The sequence below is a fragment of the Lactuca serriola genome, chromosome 3 (genome assembly GCF_051521515.1).
Source record: "Lactuca serriola cultivar US96UC23 chromosome 3, Lser_US96UC23_V15, whole genome shotgun sequence".
In the NCBI taxonomy this organism is placed as follows: domain Eukaryota; kingdom Viridiplantae; phylum Streptophyta; class Magnoliopsida; order Asterales; family Asteraceae; genus Lactuca; species Lactuca serriola.
In genome coordinates, this window is record NC_136410.1 from 168,094,743 (window position 1) to 168,111,710 (window position 16,968).

At 33.8% G+C, this 16,968-nt stretch overlaps 1 protein-coding gene across 1 annotated transcript; it reads right to left on the reverse strand.

Moving 5' to 3' along the window:
• Nucleotides 1-246: 246 nt before the first annotated feature.
• SMC3 (structural maintenance of chromosome 3) lies at nucleotides 247-10,414 on the reverse strand. Its single transcript, XM_079031464.1, has 28 exons — nucleotides 10,071-10,414; nucleotides 9,867-9,956; nucleotides 9,669-9,770; nucleotides 9,408-9,584; nucleotides 9,193-9,323; nucleotides 9,008-9,086; nucleotides 8,755-8,912; nucleotides 8,592-8,667; nucleotides 8,357-8,485; nucleotides 8,128-8,272; nucleotides 7,901-8,031; nucleotides 7,540-7,692; nucleotides 7,261-7,450; nucleotides 7,004-7,137; nucleotides 6,141-6,299; nucleotides 5,350-5,658; nucleotides 4,108-4,284; nucleotides 3,918-4,001; nucleotides 2,977-3,186; nucleotides 2,795-2,884; nucleotides 2,199-2,320; nucleotides 1,955-2,113; nucleotides 1,757-1,864; nucleotides 1,215-1,275; nucleotides 1,006-1,140; nucleotides 842-929; nucleotides 666-738; nucleotides 247-550 (listed from the first exon to the last, which is right to left on the reverse strand). The coding sequence occupies exons 1-28, from the start codon at nucleotides 10,230-10,232 to the stop codon at nucleotides 433-435; spliced, it is 3,750 nt and encodes a 1,249-aa protein (XP_078887590.1). The 5' UTR covers nucleotides 10,233-10,414; the 3' UTR covers nucleotides 247-432.
• Between the last annotated feature and the right edge of the window lie 6,554 nt (nucleotides 10,415-16,968).

Genomic DNA, 16,968 nt, shown 5'->3' on the forward strand with positions numbered 1-16,968 from the left:
ACAATAAAAATAACCAACAATAAAACATCTATATTCAAAAATTTATAATTTTTAACAACTATTTAGAATATGTAATTACTAATTTTTAGTAGTTTGATTTCACTTACATACTTATTGAGCAAAGTCTTTGCTTATATATAAAAATATTACTTTAATAATTACTTGATATTCAAAATTTGATATTATTTTTATTTTTTTAATAAGCTTAAGTAATTCATAAGTATTTCACCTAATGAAGTGAATAAATGCAATCAAGCACACATTGCATTCATCATTGTATATGTTTTACAATAACACATGGGCATTCAAAATTAAACCTACAAAGATATACTACTACTATAACGTGTCTTTACAAAATATATATATATATAACACTTACAACACAAGATCATAAAATTATTATAAGTTTCCAAATAGTGAAAGAGAGTTTAATTAATCCTTTCCATGAACCACAAAACTCCCTGGATTTATCGTTATGCTCTTTGTGCAATTATCAGTTTTGTAAATCCCCACAAGTCGATCAGCCAACTCAAACATGTTATTTCTCAAACTACAAATTAATAAAAAAAAATCCAAATTACTACAAAAAAAAAAAAAAAAAAAAAAAAAAAAAAAAAACATATATTTTTTAAAACAATAAAAAAGGTATCATAAATATTAAATACCTTATGATAACAAATTGTGCATCCTTGGTTCGATCCTTCACGTAATGCCCCACAATTGAAACATTCTTAAAATCTATCACCACAAATTAGAGTAAATTAAATATAAGTAATATAAAATAAATAAAAAAATATATATAAATTCATTTAAATAATTAGAAATGACAGAAAAAATATACCTAACGCAGCATCGATTTCATCCATAACATAGAGAGGTGTTGGCTTGTAATGATGTAGTGCAAACACAAGAGCTAGTGAACTCAAAGTCTGTAGAAAAATATTTTTATAACATGTCACAAAATATAATAATGAAAAAAGAATTTTTTATAATATATTATTTTACCTTTTCGCCCCCTGATAAATTAGCGATATTTTTCCAACTTTTTTTCGGAGGTCTAACACTAAACACAACACCTTCGGAAAAAGGATCTAAAGAATCCACTAATTCAAGCTCTGCATCACCTCCAAGAGTAATCATCTATAAAAAAAAATTATTTAATTAATTAAATATTGTGATTTGTATTTTTTTTTTTATATTATATTTTCACAAACCTGATACATTTCCTTTAGTTTAAGTGAAATAGTGTTGAACCCTTCCATGAACTCATCTAACCTGAAAAAGACGACGAAAGCAAATTGCCATTATTTAAAAGAGTAAATTACACGAATGGTCACTATGGTTTGGGGTGATTTACATATTTGGTCCCTAACTTATTTTTTTAACTCGAAAGTTCCCTACTATTTGTTTTTGTTACGCGTTTGGTCCCTACTGTTTGTTTTCGTTACACGTTTGGTCCATGTCTTACCTAAAAAGACTATTATTTAAATAGAGAAAAACATTGAAGTAAGTAAGGTAATGTGAGGGGGTGAGATTGGGGGTGTGTTTATTTAAATAAATTAAAAAATCAAGGGCAAAATAGTCTTTTTAGGTAATATAGGGACCAAGTACGTAACAAAAACAAACAGTAAGAACCTTCCGAGTTAAAAAAATAAGTTATAGACCAAACGCGCAAATTACCGTAAAACCATTAGCGTAATTTACTCAAGGTTACATAAGGGTATTTTAGTAATTTCACTATATAAATTAAATATACCTTTTCTTTCGCCATTCATCGTATTGTTTTTTTGTCTCATCGCGTTCGTTTGTTACTAAATTAAGCTCTTCGACTCGCTCATTGTATACAGATACTTTGTTACGATATCTGTGAGATTAAAAAAATAATAATAAAATTAAGGATTAATTAAGGAAAATAAAGTAATAATGAAATTAAAAAAGGGAAATTCTTTCTTACTCAGCAATGGAATCAAGATTAGGGTTCATCTCTTTCATTTGTGCTTCAAGTAACGCCACCATTTCTAAAGCCTTTTTAAGGTCAGAGGCTTTAGCAAATGATTCGTTTTCTCGAAGTCTGGCTTGAAGCTTTTCTGGATCGACTAAATCTTTTTTAATTCTGTCAAATTTTAAAAATAAAAAATATTAAAAGTTTTGTTTTTTGGAATAAGATGTTAAAAGATATAAAGTAATATGAAACTCACTGTTCTATATGCTTTGAAAGAGAGTTGTGTAACTCCTCGAGCTTTTTCTTGTATCCTTTTTCTTTCATTTCCAATTCTTTTATCATTTTTTTCATGTCTTGTAATTTAAAATCAGCATCCACCTGTTTTTCAGTCATGTGTTAAACCTTAAATTTATTTTTATTTTTTTTGCCTGAAAAAGACCTTGTATTTTTTCATTTTTTCAGATCTGGCCCTTTCAGTCATTTTTTTCAAAAGAAACAGAAAAGTTGAGTGTTTATTTCAAAAGCATTTAGAAGGTTGAGGGGTTTTTTCGGAAAAAAAAAGAAATACAAAGTTGGGGGTTTTTGGAAACAATGGAAAAATACAAGGTCTTTTATGAAATTAACCATTCTTTTTACTAAGTATTGTATTTTGAATGGTTTTTTTCTCATTAAGGAATTATACTTTGAAAAATCTACTTAAATATTATTTCTAATAAAAACATTATACTTTGAAAAATCCATCTAGATATTTTTCAAAAATACAACTCTTTAATAGGCTTAAATGAATTGTATTTATTTATTTCCACAAAAGGGTAGTGATGTAAAAGGAGAGAGGGTAAATAGTTAAAATACCTCAGATGCCCTCAACTCATCAACAGTCTTTTTCAAGTTTTCATAATCAGATTTTGCTTTTCCAAGTGAATCCTTGTGTTGTTCAATAAGCTACAAAAAACAAAACAAAAAGTAAAAAAAAAAAAAATTAACTCAAATGGTAAGTTTTTTAAATGGTAGAAGTAAAAAGTAAAAAAACTGACCTCTTCTGTCTTCTTATAATCATCTTGAACCTTGAATGCTTTTTCTTCAATCTCTTTAAAAGAAGTCAATAAATTTTCCTTTTGTGCATTCAGTTTTTCAATCTCTTTCTCTGATTCTTTAATCCCATTTCTTAATTTTTTCAAAAGCTTGTTCCCAGTTTCTATTTGAACTTTGTGTCGATTGATCTCTGTACTGTTTTTATCAATGTCCTAACAAAAACAACATCAGTGAGTGGGTACTTTTAAAATTTTGGATGAAGGGCAAAATAGTCTTTTAACTTGGACTTAACAAGAACATAAAAAAAAAAAAAAACAAGTCAAACAGTTTATAAGAAACTCATAATATAACATACTCTATTGTTTACAACCTCCTAAAATGCTTTATTAAAAAAATTTGGATGAAGGGCAAATTAGTCATTTAACTTGGACTTAACAAACCCTTCTTTGTCAAAAGGATCCAAGCCAAGGACCAAAAATGCAATGAAACTACAATTTACACAAAAGAAAAAATCAAACTTCTGGATATGAAGACAGGGGCTAAATAGTCATTTTACTCAAACTTAACAACTCTTTAAGTGCAATGAAACTAAACTACAAGGACTACCCATGAAAATATCAAAACATTTGGACTAAATCCATAACTTCTCAAGAAGCACAAGAACAAAAGTTGTAATCGAGTCTTTTAATTATGACAAAGTTGCAAAAATGGTCCCTGTGGTTTGTTGAAAATTGTCATTTTGGTCCAAAAAGTTTTGAACTAGCACCACTGATCCAAAACTTTCATTTTGTTTTGATTTTGCTCTAAAGCTTTTTATAATGACATTTTTGCCCTGTCTGTTTTATCGAAACAAACATAAGAAGAAAAAAAAAGTGTTGACTGGTCAACCAGACTCAACTTGTTTCAACCCTAAAAAAATTTACCATTTTAACCCTATACTTACATTTTGGATCTTGTTAACCTTTGACTTCTGATTTTTCAACTTTTCACCCCCTGCATTCTCTATTTTGCCTTGAAGCTCCAACACCTAAACAAAATTATCAAATCTTATACAGTTAAACAAATATTTATATAAAAAATTGACAGAATGAGATAATAAAATAGAAAAAATATATATATATTAAAATCCCAACCTTCTCCTTCAACTGTTTTGAGCCTTTAGTCAACCTATTGATCTCTTTTTCTTCTTCTGAAATAACTTTCTTGAGTTCTTCAAGTCTAGCAATTTCAGCCTTACTTGGTTCGGCTGCATTCTTTAGGGAATCAAGTTGATTTGCAAGATATTCATGTTGTGAATTCAAACTCTCAATCTGTTTCATTAAAATATATATATAAATAATTTTATAAAATCAGAAAGTCAAAAATTAGCATATGATTATCACAAAAATGAACAAAATGGGTAGTCCAGTTTAACAAATTGACCACCTAGTTGATTTTTTTGTAAAATAATGTCATTTTGGAAAAAGAAGAGTGTGAGAAGATTTAAAATTTTGGAAAAAAAAAATTATATTTCTAAGTATTACAAACAAACTTGTTTGTATTTTGAGAAATAATGTCATTTTGCTAAAAAAAAAATGTGAAATCACGTCATCAGTTAGTAACATATGAATAATTTTTTGCAAACAACTGTGAAATATATGATTATTTTTTCAGTAAAAAAAATAACATCATGTTAAGGTGTTCTTTGATTGAAAAATATATCTTTTAATTAGCATCTTTTAAAGGTGTCTTTGACTGCAAAAAAAATAAATTAAAATAAATAAATAAATAATTGATATGACATCATCAGTTAGTAACGTATGAACAATTTTTGCAAATAATTGTGAAATATGATTTTTTTTTCCCTCAATAAAATAATAATATCATTTTAAGGTACTCTCTGACTGAAAATATATATTTTTTAAGGTTCTTGTTAAATATTTGACATTATTACTTTAAAGAATTCGTCAAAAATATAAAATTATATACAACTAAAGACAATGAAATCTTAAAATAGAATTATAATAATACATAAAACTACAATCCACATGTTGCAAAATTGATGTCCATTTTTTAAAAAATCAAAAAAGTGGTCTATTTGTGAATGAGATCATCCATTGTTTTAAGGTTCTTGTTAATTATTTGACATAATCACTTTGAAAATTTGTCAAAAACATAAACTTACAAAAAAAAATTAAAGACCATAAAATATATAATAAAAAAAGAGAATTATAATAATACATAAAACTACAATCCACATGTTGCAAAATTGATGGCCATTTCTTAAGAAAAATCAAAAAGGTGGTCAATTTGTTAATGGGACCCACCCATTTTGGTATTCTTTTGTGATTATCCAAAAAAAAATATGAATATTGTTTAATAATGATTTTTTTTACCTCTTTTTGGCTTTTGGCTAACTCCATTTCTAAACGTGTGGCTTGTTTTTCCAAATCCTTGTATTCTCTGACAACTTGAGAGATTTGTTGTCTTATGTTTTTTAATTTTTCTGATATTTGATTGAGTTCATTTTCAGCTTCAGTAAAGGATTCACCAGAGACACTGGTGGCTCTGATGGAAGTTCCCATTTTACCCCCGCGTGGCTTGTTTCCACCTCCACTCATTGTCCCTGATTTCTCAAACAAAGCTCCATCCAGTGTCACTACTCGCCGGAATTCTTGATTCCCTCCGTATGCAATTCGTGTTGCCTAAAAACAACATTGGAATGGAATCACAAATGAATGGAATGGAATGGAATTACGAATGAAATGGAATTACAAATGAAATGAATGGAATGGAATTACAAAAGAATGGAATGGAATCACAAAAGAAACAGAACTAAAGTTACAAAAAGAAAAGTTTGATCAACGGATTTCATGTCATTTGAAATGTATATAATAAAAAGTTTTGTAAAGTACAAAAACAATACAAAATTGAATACCATGAAATTTTGGAATGGAATTATAATTAAAAAAAAAAAAAAAAAAACATTTTGGAAAATAAAGAGATAAAAAGTAACAAAAGTTTTGAAATGTTATAAAATATTATTGTTACCAAAGATATCATTCGATTCCATCATGGAATGAAAAAGAGCCAAAAGAAGGATTAAGGAATTGAATTCAAGAGTAATATGTAAAGGATCTTTTAATGATTTTATTTTGAAGAAAAATAAATGGGATAAATACAATACCTGATCAATATCCTTGGCAACAACAGTGTTCCCCATTGCTGCATAAAAAGCAAGTTTCATTCTTTCATCTTGCACCTTGATGAGATCAAAAAGACGTGGAACACCCTCAGGGGTGCTAACTTTTTCCTTCATTCTAGACATATGATTCCCTTGTTTTTCCTGCATCAACACAATAATTAAAAAAACTATGCTTCCAAAAAACTCGAATAAAAACAATCAAAATGGGTATAATACAAAATTTAAAATCAAGAAATTTGGGTTTCATTTTTGGTTAAAAAAAAAAGAAAATAGTGTTAATCTCAAAAAAGACCTTATATTTTGTGTTTTTTTCCGGATTAAACCTTATTTTTTGCCTGAAAAAGGCCTTGTATTTTTTCATATTTTTTTGAAAAAACCCTCAACTTTGTACTTTTTTTCCGCAAAAAAACCCTCAACCTTCTAAATGCTTCCAAATAAACCCTCAAACTTTGTAGTTTTTCTCGAAAAAACCCTCACATTTTACATTTTTTTTGGAAAAAAATGATTAAAAGGAACAGATTAACCCAAAAAAAATGACTAAAAGGGCCACATTTTACATTTTTTTGGAAAAAGAATAAAAAAAATACATGGTCTTTTTCAGGAAAAAAATATATTTTAGGTTTAATCCAGAAAAATACACAAAATATACAGTCTTTTTTAGACTAACCCAAAATATTATTGTCCCTTTATTTTTTTTCTCTAATTTGTGTAATCTTAGCAGCTAGCTAATGAAATCCTGTTATTAAGGCAAGAATATATCATCACCTAATCGCCTAAATTCATTGTTTTTTAAAATGAGGATTTATTAAAATAAAAAAATAAAAAATAAAAAAAGGATCTTTTACCAATATCATGAAAGTAGCAACACCGAGATTGTTCTTACGAAGCATGTCCACACATGCTTGTGCTGCAGCTGTTGTTTCCACCACAATATAATCAAGTCCAGCACATGCTGTTGAAACTGCCACGTCATACTTTGCTGCAAACAAAAATCCAAGTCATAAACAGGGGTATAATAGACCTTTTTACAATGTGAAAAATCAGAATGCTTTTGTTTTAAATAAAAGTTAAATGGATTCATGTCTAGTTGACATAAACTTACCATCAATAGCACCCAAATCACCCATTCTTCCATAAATACCCTCGATTGAATTCGAAGATTTTGCTTGCAATATTGCTTTTAAAACAGACCCTTGATTCCTTTCAGTTTCCATGACAGATTTTAGCTCCATGACTTTTTGTCTTGCTGTTTGTTCAAGAGTCATTAGAGCCTCTTGTTCTTTTAGACATTCCTGAAAAACCACAAAATGATAACTATTTAGCAATTTCACAACAAGGGTAGAGTTGGAAATATGAAAAAGAGACAAGGAAATGAACTTACTTGTTCTACTTTATGGGCTTTTGATGAATCAAGTTTGTTTTTTTCTAACTTGGTTTGCATATCTTTTATGCTTGAAGTCTTTGTTTCAACTTTCTTTTGTATATCATCCAATTGTTTTTGAGCATCCAAATATGCCACACGTCCAGCTTCATGCTAAAATATTCACAAATTTAAGAAATAATTAATTAATCAGATAATTCATACAGATAAATTAAACCTTCATGTTTCAAATCTATTTCAGATTTCAAAGCTTTTTAATGATTCAAATGTAATACTTGTTACTTGTAATAATACCATGTCATAACACCATTATAACGGATATCATAATTTAAGGCATTGAAATCCCAAAAATGCCCCTCACCTTCTCAGACAAAAGTTTCTTTTCTGTAGATGCCACTTCAAGCTTTCCTTGATGCTCAATCAGTTCTTTTTCCCAAGGCTTTAGTTCAGCACGAACCTTTGCAACTTCTTCTCTGAATTTCTCAGTTTCAACTATTAAAAAAATAATAAATAAATAAATAAATACATATCAAAACAAAATTTTATACTAAACCATGTTTCTATAATAGTATAATCTATATTATATACCTTTAGAGCTTTCCATAATTTCCTCCAATATCTTTTCTTCATTCACCAAACTCTTTTGCAGTTTAGGAATATCTTCCTCTAGTTTAGGGATTAGATTAGTTGACTCTTCAGATTGCCTTGTGATATCTGTAATCTTTGCTGAATCCTAATGAAAAAAAGAGAGATTATTTATTTATGTTATAACTTTATTCATTTAATGCCACATATGCAGAAGACATATATATCTTACCTTTTCAACTTTTTCTTCTGTTTTCTTGATCTTTGTTTTCACATGTTTTAAATCTTCTCGATGTTTCACATCTTGTCTCTCAAATTCCTTGAATTCATCTTTGCACCTTTTAAGCTCAGTGTCAAGTTCCTTTAAAGCAATGCAAAGAAAAGTAAAGTAAAACATATATTTATGTTCTTTCTTGCAATACATATCTAAAAAAGTATCTGGAGATAAATAAAGTACTCAAGCAAACCTCTTGTCTCTTTAAAAACTTGTTATGCTGTGTCTCAAGCTCCTTCAAAGAGTTTTTGCTTTCCTGAATCTTCTCCCTATGAGAAAAAAGAAGAATCTTTTCATTAAATATTACATGAATTATATCAAAAGACATTTAAAACCATTGTTAAAACAACAATCACCTTTCAGATGTTATATTTTGTTGAAGCTCGGATGTGTTCTTTTGAATTTCTTCCATTTTTGTAGCATTCTCCTCAGAAGCAAACTTTACTCCTCTTTCTTGCCACTTCAATAAAGATAACTCCTTAAGCATGTAATCTTCCGCTTCATTTTTCACACTCTGAAAGTATATATCACGTTAATTAATTATTAGTAATTAAAGTTGGTGCATATTGCATAAACATATAATCTAACAGGCATGTTATAAGTTATAACCTCTAGATTTTCTCTTTCTTTATCAGCTAACTTAACCATCTGCACTACTCCAGACCTCTTTTCATTCAAAGCTTCAAGCCTAATAGACCAAAAAAGAACACATGGGCATCAAGAAACATGACAACATTCAAAAAGATTATTAAAAACCAATGCCATCCATATAATAGATATAGTTTAAAACATACTGTTTATGAGACTCTTCAATTTTTTCCAAGTATTTGTTGGTTCCAATGATATCTTCTAGATATTCAAGAAACCCTTCATCATGTGGACCTTGAGCTTTTGGTTTCATAAGTGAAATTTGCTCAACCTCACCCTGAAAAAATATAGCAAATTGTAATTCAAAACTTATAATAAACACATGAAAAAAGACAGAATTTAGTTTCTTGAAGTACAAAACCTGAAGAATCAGAAATCGATTGTTGTCCAAGTCAACTCCTTTCCCTTTTAGTTTCTTGGTAACTTCTGTAAACTTACTGTCACGTCCATTGATATAATACTTAGAAGAGTTGTCTCGAAAAGCTTCACGAGCTATAACAAAATCACTTCCTGGAACAGCTTCATATGTTTCATCTTCCTATAATCAACAAAAGTAAACAATACATTCAGCATCTGCTCAAAGCAAACTGTATTAAGCCTTGAAGAGAAACTTTATACATACCAAATCAATGATTTCTTGAAAGTGAACAGATACACGTGCACTGTTGAGATTTTGGTGGTTGGTTGAATTGTGAATAAGCTCCGACACTTTGTTAAGACGCATCTGCAAAATTTTCGTGAAATGGAACACTAATTTTGGTTAACAAAATATCGGTATAAGCCGATTAACAAGTGTGGTTAGAATCGAATAAAGTATTACCTGCTTAGCTCGCTTGCCAAATACGAACAGCATAGCATCAATCACGTTACTCTTCCCACTACCATTAGGACCAACTACAGCGGTAAAGCTCTGTTCAGGAATGTCAAATGAAGTCAAAACCAATGAACTACTAAACCCTAGAATGAAGATCCGGAATTTTCAGTATACCAAAGGGGTTTACTAAAAAAAAAAAAAAAACCTAACCTTATGAAAGGGCCCAACTCGTTGTGCGCCGGCGTAAGATTTGAAATTCTGCATAACCATCTCTTTGATGAAAAGCCGTGGAGTTGATGGCGGTTTTTTCCCCGGAGTTGACTTGGGATCTGTAGACATGAACTCACGGTCGTTATCCATCACTTTCCCCATATTTTGCTAAAATAATCAATTCCCTTCAGAATTTCAAGGTTTTCTTCCAGCTTCAAGCGGATTCTCGCCCCTTTTCACTCCCTGCTGAGAGATTTCTCCGATGATTCTGTGTGGTGGATCTGTTCGGAATTTCAAAATGGCAAAACGAAATACGATAAAGTATTTGGGCGCATATAATTTAGAGCAACTGAGGGTTCAAATTTCCCAAAATCTTGAGCGGGAATTCAATTCGGTAGAATAGAATGGAAGAACTACAACTTTGGTCCTTTAAATATATACAATTATTCGGATGTAGTTTATTAGTATTGTTTTTAGCTTTTTCGGTTTAAATAAAGCAAGGAGATGCTTACAAAATGGTTTTGAAAGGAATTGGATAATGAAAAATTGGAACCAAAGGAAATAGAGGGCGTGTTTGGCTTAGCTTTTAAAAGCTCAAAAGTTCTTTTCCAAAAAGTTACAAAAAGTCAGGATTTCCTGACTTTTCCAAAAAGTTGTTTTTCATTGTATTAAAACTCCAAAAGTTACTAGTTTGTCAAACATCTTTTTGTTTTTTTTTTCTTTTACAAAAAGGACTTTTGGGTGTGAAAAGTTAAGCCAAACACCCCCGGAATGTCATATGCTTTTTGCTGACATGAAATTTGATATTGAATATGTTTTCTGTTTGGTTAATAAATTTGTCAAAAAATTAAAAATTAAATTCTATAAGTTAATGTTTTTTTATAAAAAATGATTAAAATTGTAACATCCCGAAATAGCAAGGGTAAAGTTGAAGGGCTAAAGGAGTAAATGGGAAAGAGCGACTCGGCGAGTTCATGGGTGGACTCGGCGAGTAGGGTCGCGACTTGGGTCGCGTGTTAAGTGACCAACTCGGCGAGTAGCATGGGTGGACTCGGCGAGTTGGTGCTGAGTGGAGAAAACCCTAAATCCGGAGGTTGAGCCCTATATAAAGAACATAACATCCATTCCCCCAGCCTCTTTACTCTTCCTCAAGTCCAGAAACCCTAACCTTCGTGTGTGAGTGGATCAAATTGCATTTGGAAGCTTGAAGAGGTAATTGTTGAGGAAATCTTGAAGGGTAGGAGGCTTGGAGCAAGGGGCTTTGCTTAGATTCGAGTTTCATTGTTGTTGGGGATTTCTTTTGAGGTAATATCTCGCTTTTGGGCTATCACTCTTTTAGATTCATCATTTTGGGGGTTTATGGGGAGCACATCTTGTGATGTTTTGAGTTTAGAGGATAGATCTGAGGTTGCTACCTCAGATATGGAATGGAGAAGGACTAGAGTGCATGAAAGTCACTGTTCTTGAGTGTTTGGTGAAGCCATCTTGTCCCAAACCCTAGTCTAGAGTGTAAAAGGCCTAGATCTCTTTGGATTCACGTAAAGTTTGCCACTTTACGTGATGGATGGGTGGAAGGAGGCTAGATCTACGTTTTGGGTCAATTGCATGGCCTGGAATGCTTCTGTATGAAATGAGATCGAGGGGCACTCGGCGAGTCACAAAGGTGAACTCGGCGAGTTGCTTGAAGACGAGCTGGAACTCGGCGAGTTGGAAGAACAACTCGGCGAGTTGGATGAAGATGGCCTGGAACTCGACAAGTTGGAAGAACAACTCGGCGAGTAGGTTGAAGATAGCCATAGACTCGATGAGTCTGTTCTTGGACTCGACGAGTCTTGTCGAAGAGTCTCAATCTTTTCTGGTTGAGCCGTGAATCGGTGAGTCAAGGGATGACTCGGTGAGTTGTGTGTGAGTGGACTTAGAGTTGTTGGACTCGGCGAGTCTCGGGGTGACTCGGCGAGTTGAGTCGCGGATTCGGGGAATTCTGAGCATGGGGACTCGGCGAGTCATCGGGTTGACTCGGCGAGTAGAGTCAGTCAGGGGTTAACTTTGACCAAGGGTTGACTAGTGGTTTCCAGGGGCATCTTGGTAATTGTTGGATATTGTTTTGAGTTCAGTGCTTTGGTGATTGTCCAGTGGAGGAGATCGTATCAGTGATCGGAGCAGCTTGGGTTGTCTGTTCAGTTGGCAGTTTCGAGGTGAGTTATCCTCACTATATCAACAGGGTCTAAGGCACCAAGGCCGGCCCTTATCGGATTGAGATCCGAGTAGTTGTTGTTGTGTTATTGCTTTGATATGTTAGCATCCTGGTAGCTAGGATGGCATATGTTAGAGACCTGGTTGAGATAGGTATCCTGAGATGTAGGGTGATGCTATGCTAGTGACCGGTTATGGGATCCGTTTGATTGGCTTGTTGGCTATGAATTGCTATATGATTGTATGTTTATGTGCACATGGTTGTTTGGAGTGGAGTTGGGTTGAGGCGGGTCCTGCTTTGTGTTGGAGGCCAAGATACCAAGGGCGGACCGGTTGTCCCGGAGGCCCAGCGAGCGGTCCGGATAGGCTGTAGGCCCCAAGAGGGCGGACCAGACGTGTCGAGGCTCGGATAGTGGACCAGGCCGACTGAAGGCCCGGTACGGGCGGACCAGTCATACTGTAGACTCAGAGAGTGGACCAGGTGGATTGAAGGCCCAGTGCGGGCGGACCAATCACACTGCAGACTCGAGGTATATGGCTAGACTCGGAGGGTGGACCAGGTGGACTGAAGGTCCGGTGCGGGCGGACCAGTCCCACAGCAGACCCGAAGTGCATGGTTGTTCTGTGATCGGATATGTTATGGCATGTTATGCGTGTATGGTATATGTGGTTGGTATTTTGGGGATATCTCACTAAGCTTTCGGGCTTACAGTTGTGGTTTAATGTTTTTCAGGTTCTTCAGGAGACCGTGGCAAGGCGAAGGCATGATCGTACCGCTCCTCTTGTTTATATGGTGATGAGATTCTAGGAATACTTAAAATAAATTGTATTGAAAACCTTTTGTAATAACTTTAATGGAATTGGGTTGTTTTTCGAAAAATTTAAATTGGTTGAAATTTTTGGTTATTACAAAAATTTTATTTACACAAAATTAAACTTTCCTAACAAATATAAATTGCACAAATAATCAACATATTATTTGATCACACGGCTAGAAATCATAAAAACTTTTTAAAATTACCAAATAATTATAATAGAAAAATCTATAGAAAAGTCTCAATATTTTGAGGAAAAAACTAATAAATTTCTAAATTTTATTTTTTGAATATAAAAGTCCCGACTTTTTAACTTTTTGAATAAAAAAAGCATGAGAAACTGGTTAATTTATTCACTTTAGCTATTTTTAACATTTTCAACAGGTCATAAGATCAAATCGTTAATTTTTTCAAAATAATAAGACTTTTCTGCAAATTTTGTCAAACTCATATATAATGTATAAACTGATTTTTTACTTATTTATATCTATTTTTACGTACTTTTGTATTTTTTTTAGTTTTTATATGTATCTGTTTACGTATTTTTATGTAACGTCCATAAAAATCATTCTAAATTTGAACTTTTTAAATTTAAAAATCATTAAGTTATTACAATTCGTTTTCAAAGTAATATCATATCAGAGTTTCCCATAAACATAAACACAAATATGAGGAGTTGTACAATCACGCATTTGCCTTCCCGCGATCATCTGATCTACCTAAAACAAAAACTGAAACTGGTATGCCCCACCCGACCCTCATCTCGTATCTGGAATGCTCCTGAGCCCTCAATACGAGTCCGGCATGCCTACCCAGCCCTCAGCTCATATCTGGATTGTTCTAAGGTTTGTTGGCTACCGCACAGAGCATTATAACCTAAACCCAACCCACATAATATGTCGACATATAATACAGCTAGTACGCATACAGATAATCACATAATAATATAGGCAGTCCTACATATCTACCTAACCGGCATAACAAGCAACACTAACTCCTACTCAACATACTACAAACTGGTAGGATAACATATCCAATGGGCCGGCATTGGTGTCTTCGACCCCTTAGTATAGTGAGGATAACTCACCTCTCAAGTAATGTTGAAATGAACAGAAAGCCTCTAATTGTTGTCTCACCGAAAATCCCGAACTATTCAAATAATAACGAATATCAAGTCAATAAATGGGAATACTAATCTTGACTAAGAATCCACATTGTCCGTTTTGCCTTTTTCTCTAATTTGGGCCAAGGCCCAATATTAAATTCACTATCTAAAAGTCAGTATTCATAAGTCTATTAATGGCCTAATTTTCCAAATTAGGCCCCACTTCCTAATTGGGCCTTAATCTAAAATCCATGACCAAAACTGGCCCAAAAATTATTGTTCATAAAGTCCAGCAATGCCCATGCCAGACTGGCCCAAGAGTGGCCCAAGCCCGAAGCCCAAAATGTCAAAAGCCTAACAAATGATGTACGTGGGGCATACTCCTCTGGTACATTGGGCGTACTCTTCCTGATGTTGACCACCATCGGGGTGGTTGACTCAGTACGCTGGGCATACTGGATTTACGCAGGGTGTACGTGGGTTTTTGCTAAAACCCTAATAGGTGCTTAATGGCTTAAGCACTTAAGCCCAAACTTCAGATCCAGTGACCAAATGTGCCTAGGACTTATAAAGTTACGAACATTAACACTTCAGATGTCCAGAAAACTCTTAATACTTGGTCTTAAACCATTAAGACATTCCTACTCCATGCATGGGACATCTTAAGCCATTGGGACCTCATTTTTATCACTCAAAACCTCTTAAAGAGTCTAGAAGGGCAGTTTATTTCGTCCAAATCACATAATGCACCAACTTGGGACTTTTGGGACAAGAATTGGCTCTATAAAGCTAATATAGCAAGATCTACTTCATATTAGCATGAAGTTTGAAGCTTTTACCTTATGGAGCTCCTACAACACAAGGAAACTTCTGATCTACAAGCTTGCCTTCCTTCTCCAATTATTTGATGCAATGACTTCACTTTCAAATGCTCAAAACATACACATCAACTCACACTCATACACAAAACTAGGGTTTGGGATGTTTCTAGAATATGGAGGCTGAGAATGACAATAGAAAAATGAGCCATAAGGATGTTTATATAGCCCCCAACCCTAGATATTAGGGTATTCCACCTGACGTAAGTACGCTCAGCGTACTAAGGCGCACCTTAATACGCTTAGTGTACTCTTATGTACACTAATCATACTCTTTCATGGTCCAAAGTTGCAATTAGCTCTACACTTCCAACCTCAAAGACTATAAGTGACAAAATAATGATAGAAGGGAGGATTCGGAAATACCTATGAAAATCTCAGGAAGTTACAATTCTCCCCCACTTGACCTATACTTTGTCCTTGAATCCTGTTGTGGTAAATAGATCCAGGTAATGTTCTCGCATCTCGGACTCGGGCTCCCGAGTCCACTCGGATCCCCTCTGATGCTCCCACTGTACCTGTACCAAAGGTATCTCCTTGTTTCGTAGAACCATCATCTTCCTCTCCATAATGGCCACGGGCTTCTCCACATAACTCAGGCGCCCATCGACGTGAATATCATCAAACAATATTATTGCCTCCTGATCCATAATGCATTTTCACAATTGTGAAACGTGAAAAGTGTTGTGGATCCGACTAAGCTCATCCGATAGCTCTATCATGTATGTCGCCTTGCTAACCCTGGCAACGATCCTAAACGGCCTAATGTATCGGGGACCCAAATTCCCTCTCTTCCTGAAGCGGATCACACCCTTCCAAGGGGAGACCTTCAGGAGTACCATGTCACCGACCTGGAACGATAACTCAAATATGCGCCTATCGACGTAACTTGTCTGCCAACTATGAGCGGTCTGCAATCGTTGTCTAATCTGCTAGATCTTCTTGATAGTTTGCAAAACTACCTCAGTCCGTCCCATCACCCTGTGTCCAACCTGACTCCAACTGTCACAACTAGGAATTTTGATGCTTTGTAAACATTGAACAATGATAACATGGGGATTAAAACTTGAAAGCATGTATGATGCTTATTCAATGACAACAAAATTTCATCAAACACTCTATACAAACACTTCAAACAGTCAACAAAGAATTGGAAACCCTAGAAATCTTGGTTTAGGTCCATCATGGACTAGGATTTCCTTATTGGGCCTAATGGGCCAATAAGCTTCCAAATTGACTATTTTGGGCTTAGAACTCTTAAATGGGCCTTAATTGGACCCGCATTCATGAACTTAACATTTTGGACCATAATGGATCTAAAATGGACTAGTTATCTCTAATGGGCCTTATTGGGCCATAACAAATCTAACTAGCCCAAATGGGCCATGAGACTCATACTTTAATTTATTTTGGGCCGTGAACCATCTCCAAAGACCTATTGGGCCGAAAAATCATCAAAATGGGCCATAATATGGATTTAAGCACAAAAAGGCCCAAACTCTTTCTTTCTTCTCCCTCTCTCGGCCCAACTACAAAAAATGGGGGGGGGGAAGTTGACTTTTACATGCCGCCTCATATTTTTCCATTGGAAACCCATGCATAAATCTCATACTTCCATGCATGTCAACTCATTTTATCTCCTCTCCCCTCTCCTCTTATATCCTCGGCCGAAACACACACACACCCCATCACCATTTCAAAGTTTCTTCAAAACTCTCTCTAGAACTCCTTCACTTTTCCTCCAAAATTTCGAGAGTCACAAGGGGCTATAAGAAGATCTTTTCTTAATATCACTAATCCTTGGTAATTTGTTGTTTGATCCATGCTTTAACTTCTTGATTTCCTCAAAAATCTCCCTTAACTCATACAAAATTCGTAATCTTGCTTCGTAGAACACATCTAAGCCA

Bases quoted from the DNA above. Each gene is read 5' to 3' on its own strand.
- SMC3 (XM_079031464.1), bottom strand. From the start codon at position 10,232: ATGGGGAAAGTGATGGATAACGACCGTGAGTTCATGTCTACAGATCCC. The intron at 1,141-1,214 runs GTTTGTGAAAAT...TTTTTTTTATAG, and splicing joins AACTAAAGGAAATGTATCAG to ATGATTACTCTTGGAGGTGA. The intron at 739-841 runs GTATATTTTTTC...TTGTGGTGATAG, and splicing joins TGAAATCGATGCTGCGTTAG to ATTTTAAGAATGTTTCAATT.